We start from the raw sequence: 13,999 nt of genomic DNA, 5'->3' as shown, positions 1-13,999 counted from the left end.
AGGCAATGGGGATTGAAGAGGAGACATGCAGCGACCAACAATGAAAGAACGTATGAAAATCTTTCATCTCTAGGTTATATTTATATATTTACCTCTCAACCTATTTTACCCATCTTAACATTCTTACTTTAATTTGTATCTGTTATTTATTTTCTTAGGAAACAACCTCAAATAGATTAAAAAATAATCTTTTCCCCATCAATTATACTGGATCTTAGCTACCACATATCCTGCTATATCAGATAAATCAAGGAGGAGTCTTTATCCATGCAACAGGCATAGCCTTTGAACTAATGGGGAAAACTGTACCGTAGCTGGTAAAAATGGAGCTAGTGGGCACTTTGAATGTAAAAACACCATTACTAGCTTTGTTTAAACAATGGCTTAAAATAAATTTATTGTAGTATGTAGTATTAACAAGTGTTAAAATCTAAAAATAGAAGCCACATAGTCTCTCAATTTTACCATGTAGAAAGCATGCTGAAGAATTCAAAATGAGGTCAGGTGAGAGTCCTGAACAAAATTTGGTAATACAGTATTCCGTACATGATGAAGTATTTTAGACATAACAAATTTAAGTTACAAATCTTTTAGTTAAGTGTTGATATCCTACCTGAAGGTCTTTCACATTTGGAAATGGAATACCAATAGTTATAACAGCACGGGCATTGTCATCAGAGAAATCCAAGCCTTCACTAACTTTACCTCTGCATACTGCTATCAGAAGTGCTCCATCTTGAACAAAGCAAAGAAGAATTAGCAATCATTCTGGGAATAAATCATCAATTATCAGAAGGCAGTTTTACGGTATTCTTTGACAAGACTCAAGTTAAAACAGCATAATGCAGTGTGTATCAGTTTGAAAAAAGTGAGCTGAAATAAAAATACATGATTTTTTACAGAAGCATTATGGTAGCTAATATAATTTAGACAAATAATATTGATGAGCTGAATTTGCCATTTTCATATTATGTTTGCAAGAGGCACTATATAATATAGAAGTGAAAAACTGTACCTACCTAAAGCAATAGTGCTTTAAATTTATCATTTCAATAATGGTATTCTCTTGTTCTCTTTCTTACTATTATGCTGTATTGACTGAACTGATATTTAGGGTATTTTTTAATAAAACGTGTCAGGTTAAGTTTGTAAGACAATGCACTGTAAATATGTTTCTGTGCTTTGCAAAATGATGGCTTTGCTCAGAAATTAACAGGGTAAATATTACATTTGCTGTACACATCTGGAGTCTATACTGGACAGAAAGTCTACTGTAAAAATACTTAAGGATCCAGCTATCTGAGAGGCCACTGTTGCAGTTAAATTAGGAGACTCTTGCTGTCAGGTCAGGGGTTGAACTCTTCAGGAATGACAGCAGAATCTTCTCAGTGGGGAAGAGGAAGTTACTTGAATGCAGAGGGGACAGGACCCAGACCTGAAAGGAGGAGGTGGCAGTGGAGAGAGTGGATTGGGACAGGGAGCCTGGAAGCAGGAGTGGAAAGGGGAAATTGGAGACAGAGTGGATGAGGAGCCAGTGGGGATGCTTAGGATTGGGAAAGAGCCTAGGGGAGATAGGACAAGGAGTTTGGGGTGGATATCAGGATGAAGATCCCAGGAAGAGGAAAACTGAGATTAAATTAGGAGCCTTAGAGGTAGACTGAGACTAGAAGCCTGGTGGTTGAGGCTAGGATACGCCATGGCAGCCCACAGGGAGAGACTGGGACTGGCTAGGCAAGGGGTCAGCAGGTAGAAGGGGAGGTGGAAATGGTTACGTACCAGTATATTAAAGTGTTGTTCTTCGAGATGTGCTGTGTGCATATACATAGTAGGTGTACGTGCACTCAATGTACTAGAGTCAGACTTTTGCCAGAAGTACCAGCAGCCGAGGCATACATCCCTGCTATCCTCATGCACACAGCGAAAGGTATAAAGGGGTGTGGGTGCTGCCTCCTTCTCCTTTCCTTCTAATGAATATCCAAAGTAGTGGGGAAAGTGGGGGGTTGTGGAACACACATGTGCACAACACATCTTGAAAAACAAGTTACTGTACAGGTAATCTTTTTTATTTTCTTTTGAACGATTGTGCACATATACATTCCGTAGCGGGTGACTTACCAGCAGTTTCCTTGCAGGTGGTGGGACTCTAGTTTACTTGAAAAGAAGACTGCAGCACCAACCTGCTGAAGTTTGCATCAGCTTGAGAAACTGTGTCTGGTTTGACAACCATATTGCAGCTTTATAAATGCATACTATAGGTATGTTACTTCAAAAGGCTGATGAAGCGGAATGAGCCCTAGTAGAATGGAGGAGGAGGAGGAGGAGGAGACCTTTACTCAATCATAGCAGAACTTGATACAGTCAGAAATCCAATGTGATATGTGTTGGGCTGTAACAGGTTGCCCTTTCATCATAGGCAACAAAAAGGCCTGGAGATGATCTGATTGTGCAGTCCAGGTAGAAGGACAGAGCCCTTCAAACACCTAGAATATGGAGCTTTTCCTCAGCCTTGTTAGAGTGGGGCTTTGAAAAGAATATTGGGAGATGTATAATCTGGTTTAGGTGGAATGCCGAGACAACCTTAGGCACAAACTTAGGGAGTGACCTAGAAGAGACCTTGTCCTTCTGAAATATCATGTAAGGAGGGTCAGCTAAAAGAGTTTGAGCTCTGATGCCCTCCTTGCAGAAGTAATTGCTACCAAAAATACAACTTTCATTGACAGCAATGGTAAGGAAGCGGTTTCCAATAGTTCAAAAGAAAAACCCATTAGGAGTGACAATACCGAATTCATGTCCCATGGAGGTACTGGTTCAGAGACAATAGAGTAAACATGAATAAGTCATTTAAAAAACTTGGTTACCAAAGGTTGTGAAAAGATGGAAAATCCTTCCATTGGTGGGTATAATGTAGAAATGACTGCTAAATGGAATCTCACTGAACTGAGAGGCAGAAGATTTCAGATGCAGCAGGTAGTCCGATACATGTCTGATCTCTGTGCAAATTGGTAACAGCTGATGAGATTTGGTGCAGACTGAAAATCTCTTCCATTTTGTTGCATAAGGGGCTCAAGTGGATTCCTTTCTGCTGTTTATCAAAATGGAATGGACATCCTGAGAGCAGACTTTCTCTACATTGCTGTACCAGAAATCATCCAAGCCATAAAGTAGAGAGATTGTAGGCTGGGGTGCAGTGTTTTGCCCTGGTTCTGCAAGAAGGGATCCTCAACTATAGGCAGAGCTATGGGCAGTTGAATTGAGAGCTGATGTAGGTCCGTGTACCTGTACTGCCTTGGCCAACCAGGTGCTATGAGGTCTCTTCCTCATTTCCTGATTAGCCTTGGAATTGGAGGATCTGGAGGGAATGGATACAGCAGATGACGAGAGAAGAAGAAAAGCATGTGTCATGGAACCCCGGCTGTGGCCTGCCCTGGAGCAGAATTTCCTGCATTTGTGGTTCAGATAGGTTGCAAAGAGATCTATTACTTGGTATCCCTACTGAGAGAAAAATCTCTTGCAAAATCTCCTTCTTTACTGACCACTCACGATGGTCTCTGAAGTGTCTGCTGAGAGAATTTGCAATGGAATTCTCATCCCTGAGAGGTGAAATGCCTTTAGCAAAAATTAGACAGGGTGGTTGAGGTAATATCTTTTATTGGACCAACTTCTGTTGGTAAGAAAGTGCTCTTTCAGAAGTTCCACAAATGGATCACCTTTTGGAAAAGCTAAATCAACCCTGCACCTTCCTTCTTGTTGAGAGAAAACATAGAAGTGGTGTTGTTGGTAAGAACTTGAACCACCTGATTACTTATGGTGGTAATAAAACTTTCACAGCCCCAATGAATAGTTCATGGCTCCAATACATTCATGTGGAGAGAAGTCTCCTGTGACGTGCCAAGTGCCTTAGCCTGAAGTTGCCCCAGACTGGCATCCTAGCCCCTGGAGGACACATCTGTTACAAGAGTACTTGTTAACTCTGGTGGTAAGAAAGGAACACCTTTGCAGACATTCTGGGGATCTATCCATCAACTCATGGACTGAAGCACTCTTGCAGGTATGCAAATCAGCATGTCCAGAGAGCATCTGCTTGGATGGTATAATGAGCAAAGCCAGGCCTGCAGATACCTGAGGTGAAGGCTGGCAAAAGTCTCTGACTTGAGTGCATTGGGTGCACGCACATCTACGGTAGAACGTACATGTGCACAATCACTCAAAGAGCAGGGCTCCTGTGAACAGGAGTATGTGATAATGTAATTAAAGATTGTATCGTATTGTATGCACAAGGCAGCATAAAGGTTAATACTGGCATTTCCTAACTTCATAGTGCTTGACTTTGCATCCTTAATGTTATTTGAACAAAGTTTTTTGTGTGGAATATATGAATACATTACGTACAAACGATCAGGCACAACTCCTCTCAAATCCAAAAATATCATATCATAGTAAAATAAATTGTACGACACCATCTTAGTCTGACTTTTAAAATATCAGCCACACTTTCTACCTGAAAAGTCTACATTAATTACTTAACGTGAGTTAAAAATTCATTCAGACATCCTCAGCCATCCAATTACCTTTTCCTCCTTTATGTTTTATTGCATCATAGTATAATTGGAGCAGTGCATCAAAGTCAGCCTTGTCTCCTCCTTTAGGCTCTGCAATGACTGTCTTAACCAGCTCCAAGTTCCTCCATAAACCAGTGTGCATCCAGCGATCTTTTAATTTATCCAGCAACTAAACAAACAAACATACAAAAAAAAAATCTAAGAGTGCCATAGTGAATATTCAGTCACCTAATTTTTCAAAAGGCTCTAAAACATACTAAACATGTCCCCAATAAAATGCACAATAAAAATACCAATCACAACTTTATAAAATGCATACTATTCAGTATTTGTCAATATTAGTCATAACTTGACACTCTGGAAATTTGTGCAATTTGAATGTAAGCAACTGCATTTCAAAATCCAAACATTTATGCTCTCCACTGCTGCAACTTGATATACTTATGCCTTGCAATTCTCAAAAAAGAAATGAATTATCTTGTGACAGGTGTTGTACTGATGGATTCTTAAAGTAATAAACACAGTGGATGCAATTCAGTATGAGTAAATTTTATTTAGTGAAGGCATATGAAATGCACAAAAAAGCTCACAATCACATTTTTTCATATAGTTCTAAAAAAATCAATCACGATTAATTGCACTGTTAAACAAAAATAGAATACCATTTATTTAAATATTTTTGGATGTTTTCTACATTTTCAAGTATATTGATTTCAATTACAATACAAAGTGTACAGTGCTCACTTTATATTTATTTTTGATTACAAGTATTTGTACTATAAAAAAATAAAAATAGTATTTTTCAATTCACCTAATACAGTACTGCAATGCAATCTCTTTATCATGAAAGTTGAACTTACAAATGTAGAATTATGTACAAAAAAACCTGCATTCAAAAATAAAACGATGAAAATTTTAGAGCCTGCAAGTTCACTCAGTCCTACTTCTTGTTCAGCCAATCACGAAAACAAAGAAGTTTGTTTCTACATTTGCAGGAGATAATGCTGCCCGCTTCTTTTTTATGTCACATGAAAGTGAGAACAGGCGTTCTCATGGCAACATTGTAGCCAGCATCGCAAGATAGTTACATGCCAGATGCACTTAAAGATTCATATGTCCCTTCATGCTTCAACCATCATTCCAGAGGACATGCGACCGTGCTGATGATGGCTTCTGCTTGATAACAATCCAAAGCAGTGCAGACCAACGCATGTTCATTTTCATTATCTGAGTCAGTTGCCACCAGCAGAAGGTTGATTTTCTTTGTGGTGGTTTGGGTTCTATAGCTTCCGCATCAGAATGTTGCTCTTTTAAGACTTCTGAAAGCATGCTCCATACCTTGTCCCTCTCAGATTTTGGAAGGCACTTCAGATTCTTAAATCATAGAATATCAGGGTTGGAAGGGACCTCAAGAGGACCTCTGTAATCTATGGATGCGGGTAAAACAGAGCAGGGGATATACAATTCTCCCCCCAAAGAGTTCAGTCACAAATTTAATTAAAAAAATAATGCATTAACGAGAATCATCAGCACAGAAGTACGTCCTTTGGAATGGTGGCCACAGCACAAAGGACGCTGTGAATATTTAGCATATATGGGAGGGATAGCTCAGTGGTTTGAGCTTTGGCCTGCTAAACCCAGGGCTGTGAATTCAATCCTTGAGGGGGCCATTTAGCGATATGAGGCAAAAATTGGGGATTGGTCCTGCTTTGAGCAGGGGGTTGGACTAGATGACCTCCTGAGGTCCCTTCCAACCCTGATATTCTATGATTCTATGGCATGTAAATATGTTGCAACTCTGGCTACAAAAGAGCCATGCAAATGCCTGTTCTCACTTTCTGGTGACATTGTAAATAAAAAGAGGGCAACATTATCTCCTGTAAATGTAAACAAACCTGTTTGGCTTCAAAAGTAGGACTGAGTGGACTTGTAGGCTCTGATGTTTTACATTGTTTTGTTTTTGAGTGCAGTTATGTAATGAAAAAAATTTACATTTGTAAGTTGCACTTTCACGACAAAGAGATTGCACTACATTACTTGTATGAAGTGAATTGAAAAATACTGTTTATTTTGTTTATTTTTACCGAGCAAATATTTGTAACAAAAATAATATACACTTTGATTTCAATTACCACACAGAATACAATATATATGAAAATATGACTATATATATATAATATATATGAAAATGTAAAAAAAATCCAAAATATTTAATAAATTTCAATTGGTATTCTATTGTTTTAACAGTGTGATTAAAACTATGATTAATTGTGTTTATTTTTTTAATCACAGTTAATTTTTTTGAGTTCATCGAGTGAGTTAACTGCGATTAATTGACAGCCCTAATTTCCACAGCTCCCTCCCCCACATCTTTGACAGGTCCCTGATGACTCTTCATGCCTTCATTTCCTCACTTTACATTGTATCCCAACCCGTAAAGCCATTAAGCCACACCATGATATGATGCTATGTAAGGCATGATGGCTACCAGTTTTGTAGCTGAAAATGGTGCTGGACTTTGGGAATCTGTGACTTCAAGAGAAGAAATGAACAGGAAGAGACAAAGAGCAGGGGAGGGAACCCTGTTTATGGGTAAAGAACAAACGACTTATCTAATATACTGAGGGGTACAGAAAGATGCCGTGGTATCCTTCACCTGGGGAGACAAGCTGCCAATGGGCTTGGTCTCATAAAAGGAGGGTCTCAGTCATCCTGGCTGGAAAATGCTGTGAGGACTTTGAATAAAAGTACTTTATTAGACAAGAGGGCATCTTGTCAGTTATGTTTAGGCTCCAGAATGTATGTTATGATTTTATTTTACATGTAACCTTTTGCTTCCATTAATCCACTTGCTTTCATTTTAATCTCTGGTCTTGGTTAAACGTATACTTGATTTCTCCACAAATAAATCTAAGTGCTGTTTGCCAGGTAGAGCTGTGTCCTAAGATGAAACTGATAAGCTGGTGTGCACAATTCTTTTGGGAGTAACAGATCAGTGAACGCTGCGAGTGTCCAGTGGAACAGGGGCTGGACACTCAGACGACTAAGGGGTTGGAGTGTGCCTATCGCTAACCTGCATGAGGGACAGCGGTGCCTGTGTAGGCTGAGAGGGGAGTACTTCTGCTGCCTGTGGCTGGAGTTGCCAGAGAGCTGACCCCTGGCAGGCATAGACAAGGCTCCCTCACATTAAGGGCAAGTGGTAGTGAGGTGCTTTACAACCCTGGGTACCCCAGGAAAGCATCAGAGTCCATCAAAGCAACACACCTTAAATGTCAGAGTGGCCACTACTGAGCACCATGTGGTACTCCCTCAAAGCAAGGGGCTGTTGAAAGAAAAGAAAGAGTAGGAAATTACTTGCTTCTCAGATTGCCAGCTAGAAAGATCAAAGACAGGAGAGACCCACTGCTGGGGTTGAAACCAAAGATGCTGTTTTCATCTGACATCTTCTGGATCCTAAAAGCTCTAGTTTTCAATACTTTTAAATTAGCTCAAATAAACTTGACAAAAAGTTAGAAATAAAAAGTATGGACATACCATTTAACAACAGTTGTACCTAACAGATTGTAGTCTCTGCATCTGTTATCCCAAATTAACACAGGTTAGCCCCTTTGTAATCAAATAGTTTGCTTGCTTTACATGCTCTCTATGCTTAATGAAAATGTGTATTAAATCTAAAACCAAAAAAAGTATGGAATGAACACAGGCTCTTGTTGATTGATTGGCTGGGGGCAATTATGCCATTAGTTATCATCACTTCCCCTTCTTTCACCAATCCCCAGTCTGAATTTTATCAACCTAGGGAGCAAGACACCCAGAGATCCATTCCTTCACCTGATCGTTTTGCCTGATGATGCATAACACACCTTTCAAGACACCAGAATGGCAACACACATTTGATATGAACGGAGATTAAGTAGATCTGGTTTGATGGACAGAAATAACTATTTTAAGTTAGGTTTCAGAGTAGCAGCCGTGTTAGTCTGTATCTGCAAAAAGAAAAGGAGTACTTGTGGCAACTTAGAGACTAACAAATTTATTTGAGCATAAGCTTTCATGAGCTACAGCTCACTTCATCGGAATACATCACAAAAGCTTATGCTCAAATAAATTTGTTAGTCTCTAAGGGGCCACAAGTCCTCCTTTTCTTTTTATTTTAAGTTAATTTCTCTTACTGCTGAATGATCGCTAGTATTTTTCTTAACAATTCTGCAGTACAACCACCTGATTCCATATATTTAAAGATTTTTAAGTTCACAGTTCAACTCTGTAATAAGGATTATGCTTTTCATAGTCAAACCCTGACTTTTTGTCAGTCCTCTGCCGCCCCCTTCAACTCCACTCACTGTACACTGTCTCAGTCCTTTGCCTCAGGTTGTGCAAACTGCTCCCTCTGGAACCTGGACCAATCCCTAACTCCCCCCAGGAAGGAGAGACCTACACATGAATTCATCCCATCAGGTTTGAGCTCCAGAGTGGAGGGCATAAAAAACTCTGACAAGGAGAAACTGAATCTCTTTTATGCTATCTGGATTCTGAGGGTCAAAGATTCCTAAACATAAACAAAGAGATCCCCATGCTGCTTGGAATGGGTTAACCTTCAAAGACACTTTGAACTGAAAGATTATTACAACTATGTCACCTTTTGGATCACAGACAAACCCATTTGTGTATATATGCCTGCTTGCCTTAACCTGTAATAACTCATTTCTTTTTCCCAGTTAAAAACTGTTAAATAGTTTATTACAGGATTGGCTACAGGCTTTGTCTTTGATACGAGATGTAAGATACAACCTGACCTGGGTAAGTGACTGGCCTCTTGGAACTGGGAGCAACTTGAATATTTTGTGAATTATGGTGTAAATGACCATTTTTCACATAATTCAGCTTGCCAGGGCAGCAAGGTAGACTGGAGTGTCTAAGGGTACTGCCTGTGACTCCATTATAAGACTATTTTAGTACTTTGGGCACTCACATTTGTTACTGGGTTGTTGAACTCTAATTACAGAACATACAAGTTTGGGGTATCTGCCCTGCTTTTAGACAGTCTGCCCTGAGGCTGGTACTCTCACTCATGAGCCATTTCAGACAGCATGACAGTATACATGTCTAGAGAACAAAATGGGTACATTTTATCCATTATCCTGTAATGAGCAGTAGGTTTTGCTTTTATAATATGTAAAACACTGATCCCAGTTCACAAATTAACAACTAGAAACTCTGGATCAGAAAGTTTACAAACAGAATGATTCAACTTCTTGTTAATGCAAAAACCACATGATAATAAGGAGAATTAATATGCAGCAGGGTAATCAACCTCTCACTGGGTTGCTTCAAAATTTCACACTATCAACAATAAATAGGTCCCACTTTCAAAGATTTTATCTATATAAACTGTAGACACTGTATAAATCTCCATAGATTTTTTAAAAATCTGAAATTCACCCAGTCAATCCTACTGTATTCTTCTCATTTTAAAAAGAAATAGCTTCCACTCACTATCGGCAAAGAGTGTATTAGAACATCTTTCATCCAGATCCATCAGAAACCATCTGCAAAGCCAAAGTTCTTTCCACTTTTATGGATTACACAGTAATGTAAACAGCATTGTCTACCTCTCCCCTTTGAGGAATACAGTCAAAGCCCCTACTGGCCCTTGATGACTTCAGGTTTGTCTTTTAACTGACACCAGCAAGTCTACCTTCTGTATGTAAAAATGCAAATTATGAATATAATTAATATTTGGCAAGGATAAAACAATTTCATATAAAATGTACTTATTCCATTTTAATGGTGTTTGCCATATACAGGATCTTTCTTGTATACAGAAAAGGTATGCAAATGCTTTTATAAACATGATACGCACTCACACTATACACACAGACACAATAATGAGTGCTATAGAGATACCTATAAATAAAAATAAATAAAATATCACACACATCCATGCTTCATAGGAACTGTGAACTCAAGTGCAGGGTTATAATGAAAAACAATAGCACTTTGGGTTGGAAAAACACAAATAAGAGTGGGGTATAATGCCAGAAACCACAGGAGGAGGCCATTAATGCCCACAGTCAGTCACTTTCTCTACCCAGGGGAATAATAGTTTTTGCAGGGCAAGGCAGTCTATATATGTTTTATTAAACCCTTTAAATATGGACTCTCTAATGGTTCTATAAATGAAATGAGGTTTTCCTCCAAGAAAGCAGAAAATCTTGTTAGGCAAGTAGAATCTGCCATCTTCCCAGAAGCTGATGGATGTTTATTTGATTTTTTTTCCCCTTGTAATTTTAAAACAGTTGCAAGTTCTTCCCCAGGAGCTGTGTTCTTAGTATCTAGGCTTGTCTCCCAATTCTGCTGTTTCTTGTTTTTTAGACGGCCGCTGAAGCTTTCCAATATCTTGTGAAATATGAGAGAAGAGGTTTCCTCTGCATCTTTTACCATTTCTCTCCGCTGCCTCCAGCTGTGGTCCTCATATCCTACTTCATAGATATGTTCCCTTCCCAGATTCCTTTTTTCGCTTTTCCAATCTCAGGGGCAGGCAAGGTGGTTCCTATTCCATGCAACAAAGCCAAAGATTTGCTAACGCTACATGAGTATAATTTCCAAAATCTTAAGCAAAGGGAAGCTGACAAGTTAAACTGCAGCAATCATACTGCTGCAGAAGACTATGGGAAAACAGTCACTTTCTTTGCACTATCCCCTGGTTGATTGATTTATGAGGAATAGGTCCTTGGGAATGAGGTGGGAAGTCTAAAGGAGAACACAAAACTATCAGTTAATTGTTCTCCTTTATATGCCCCACTCCGAGGGCCTGTTACTCAGAAATCCCTTACATTGAATATGCACTTAATATTTTCATGCTGGTTTTAAATGGGCATCAAGCAGCATTTAGAGAGGGAACATTTGTGGAATTTAATAACATAGAGAATATGCAAAGAGAAAGGAAGATGGAGCCTTGTTCATTCCCAAGAGACATCTGATGGTGCAGGAAGGATTCAGATAATAGCTTTGGAACTAATCAGCAGTTAAATAACTATTGGCTTTTATTACACTGCAAACTACAGCAATGAAGTAGTGCATCCTTCTCATTTGTAATGGGCTTGTCATCATGGTATTTAGATACTATATCATAATCTTCTGAAACAGGTGGATCTTGAGGTGCTTTCTTTAATTACCCAATGACTGCCCATGAACCTATTCTCCCACTGCCTATGTAACCACTAATCTTAGACAAATATCCTGTACCCCATTGAAAGCTTGCAATTATACATAAAAGACCTACCCCTTTGGAACTTCCACATTTTCTTCACCTTATTTGTACAGGGAGGGTTTTGAAAAGCTACAAAGTCCATTTTATCAAACTTACCAGTCTAGCATCTCTGAATCAATTTAATTATTACTTGGAAATAAGGTGTGGAGAAACAGCCATTAGGCTTTCCTTAATAAAATCACAGTATTGCCACCATTGTTAGCGCAAAAAGTCAGAGATCCTCAAGGGACGAACATTGATCTAAAAGCCTTTTCCCATGCAGAGCTCTTCATGTGTTTGCTACCAGAATTTTCTTTTTGAATAAGCATTGCTTCAAAATCAAACTGTGTCTCCAGTGGGCTGGAAACGTGTTTGAAGGGTCAAACAGAAGTTCTACACAGAGTCAGCATAAAACTTCAGAAATGGAAAATACAGATGCACCCAACCCAGTGGCTTGGCAGCCAAGCTTCAAAAAACCCCACTTTTGGTGAAACTCAAATGGATACAGTGCATTTGGGACAGCAAGAACAACCACTTGTTCAAAAAGGGGCTCATACCAGCCCATCCGTCAACATATAAGAGATAGACACAAAAATGCACAACATTCTTATAATATTGTATTCTATAACTTCTTCAGAATCAGTTCATCAATATAATTTCATTTACAGGTTATATAAAAGGGAGGGGGTTGGGAGGAGTTTTGGAGTAACTTTTCAAAACAGCTAAAGTTCCATATTTTGAAATATTTCCCTTTAATTACAGGACCTTAAATGTATATTTAACATGTAATTATAGATTTTAAATATATATGAAAAATCTTTTAGTTAAAAAATAGTGGCCAAGTGGTAATACTCTACACTGCCATGCTGCAGTTCTGGGTTCTATTGTTAGTTTAGGACAGCAAGGGCAGGGGTTTCCAGAGAAGTGTGGGACAAAGATTAATTCATGTCACTCCCTATAACTGATTACACTGATTGTTTCCAAAAGGAGTCCTAACATCCAGTCTGCATTCAGCTGTGACAAAAGGACCTGGAGATCAGGGGTATCAAACAAAGGGAAAAAAAGAATGCCTCAAGGCTCTGACACATGAAGAGGATCACAGTGAATTTTTAACTTACTGAAAGTTTAAGTATATAATTTTGGTTCCACACTTGTGAAGTTACAAACTGTCTCAAGACTACTATAAACTTATTTCTCCCACTCCCCGCTGCCCTCCAATTTTGGAAGAGTCTTTTAACCTCACAGTACCAGAAACATTTTAAAGAACTGCAGATGTACAGAAACTGTGCCCAGCTGCATCTCTCTGTACAAGTATACGGTGCACAAAAGTATTTCATCAATGATTATGAAATTCATGGAGACACAAGAGAGGCTGTCAACTTGAATTTGTGCTCTTCAAGCCCTTTGATAATTTATAAATTGTGAAGATGGCCATAAATTCTACAGGTTCATGAAATAAACCACAAGCAACAGACCAAGGAAAACGCATGCAAGGGCAATTCCAGCTGCCTGGAAATCTTACTGGCGAGGAGGGAACAAAACCAGACCACAGTCCACTTTAAAAAAAAAAAAGAAAAGTTTAATTCCACACTGTTGTTTTTCACCTTTCAAGTTAGTACTCTATTCACATTTGGCTGAGTTGCACATAAAACTCTTCCAGATAACCACATAAAAATAAAAATATTTGGGGATACTAATTTCAAGCATAAATCTAATAAATCATTCCAACATTTCAATTACAAGAACTCTTTATAAACATCATAAAAAATCATAAGGGACAAGATGACGGCTACTGATATAGGTTTTCTGAAGTAATTTGGGAACAGAAATCTAATTATTTTTATGATATAGTAAAAAAACCCACCAAAATTATTAAAACTTAACTTTGTGATAATTTTGTTGCTTTTTACTAACATTCAGAACATTAAAAGTTGCTTGATTTTGCCTAGATAAGCACTTTAATGCTTTTTAAAACACATTAGTTATTTAACAAAAACAACAAAAATCAGACCGTACCAGAGGTGGAATATTTTTAATAGCTTTGCTTTAAATTTCGTACTAGGTTATATTTAACTACATTTTGTACATTGCCTTTTTCTGTCAGATGGGAAATTACACATTCACATTTCTGTGTTTGTTTGACAGCTCTTCTTTTTTATTGATCTCTTTGTTGTGTTTTTATCAGTCC

The 13,999-nt window shown here is 38.5% G+C and overlaps 1 protein-coding gene across 3 annotated transcripts in view; it reads right to left on the bottom strand.

Annotated features, from left to right (window-relative positions):
• Positions 1-13,999, bottom strand: part of BRIP1 (BRCA1 interacting DNA helicase 1) — a 153,134-nt gene that overhangs the window by 53,368 nt on the left and 85,767 nt on the right. For all 3 annotated transcript variants that reach the window (XM_084650621.1, XM_084650623.1, XM_084650622.1), the window contains 2 exons: positions 4,569-4,728; positions 614-735 (listed from right to left, as the gene is read on the bottom strand). In XM_084650621.1, coding sequence (XP_084506747.1) covers positions 614-735; positions 4,569-4,728 — 282 coding nt within the window. The remainder of the gene's footprint in view (positions 1-613; positions 736-4,568; positions 4,729-13,999) is intronic.

This window comes from Lepidochelys olivacea (assembly GCF_965140295.1).
Source record: "Lepidochelys olivacea isolate rLepOli2 genome assembly, chromosome: 17".
NCBI lineage: Eukaryota > Metazoa > Chordata > Testudines > Cheloniidae > Lepidochelys > Lepidochelys olivacea.
This window is presented reverse-complemented; position numbering and strand designations above follow the sequence as displayed.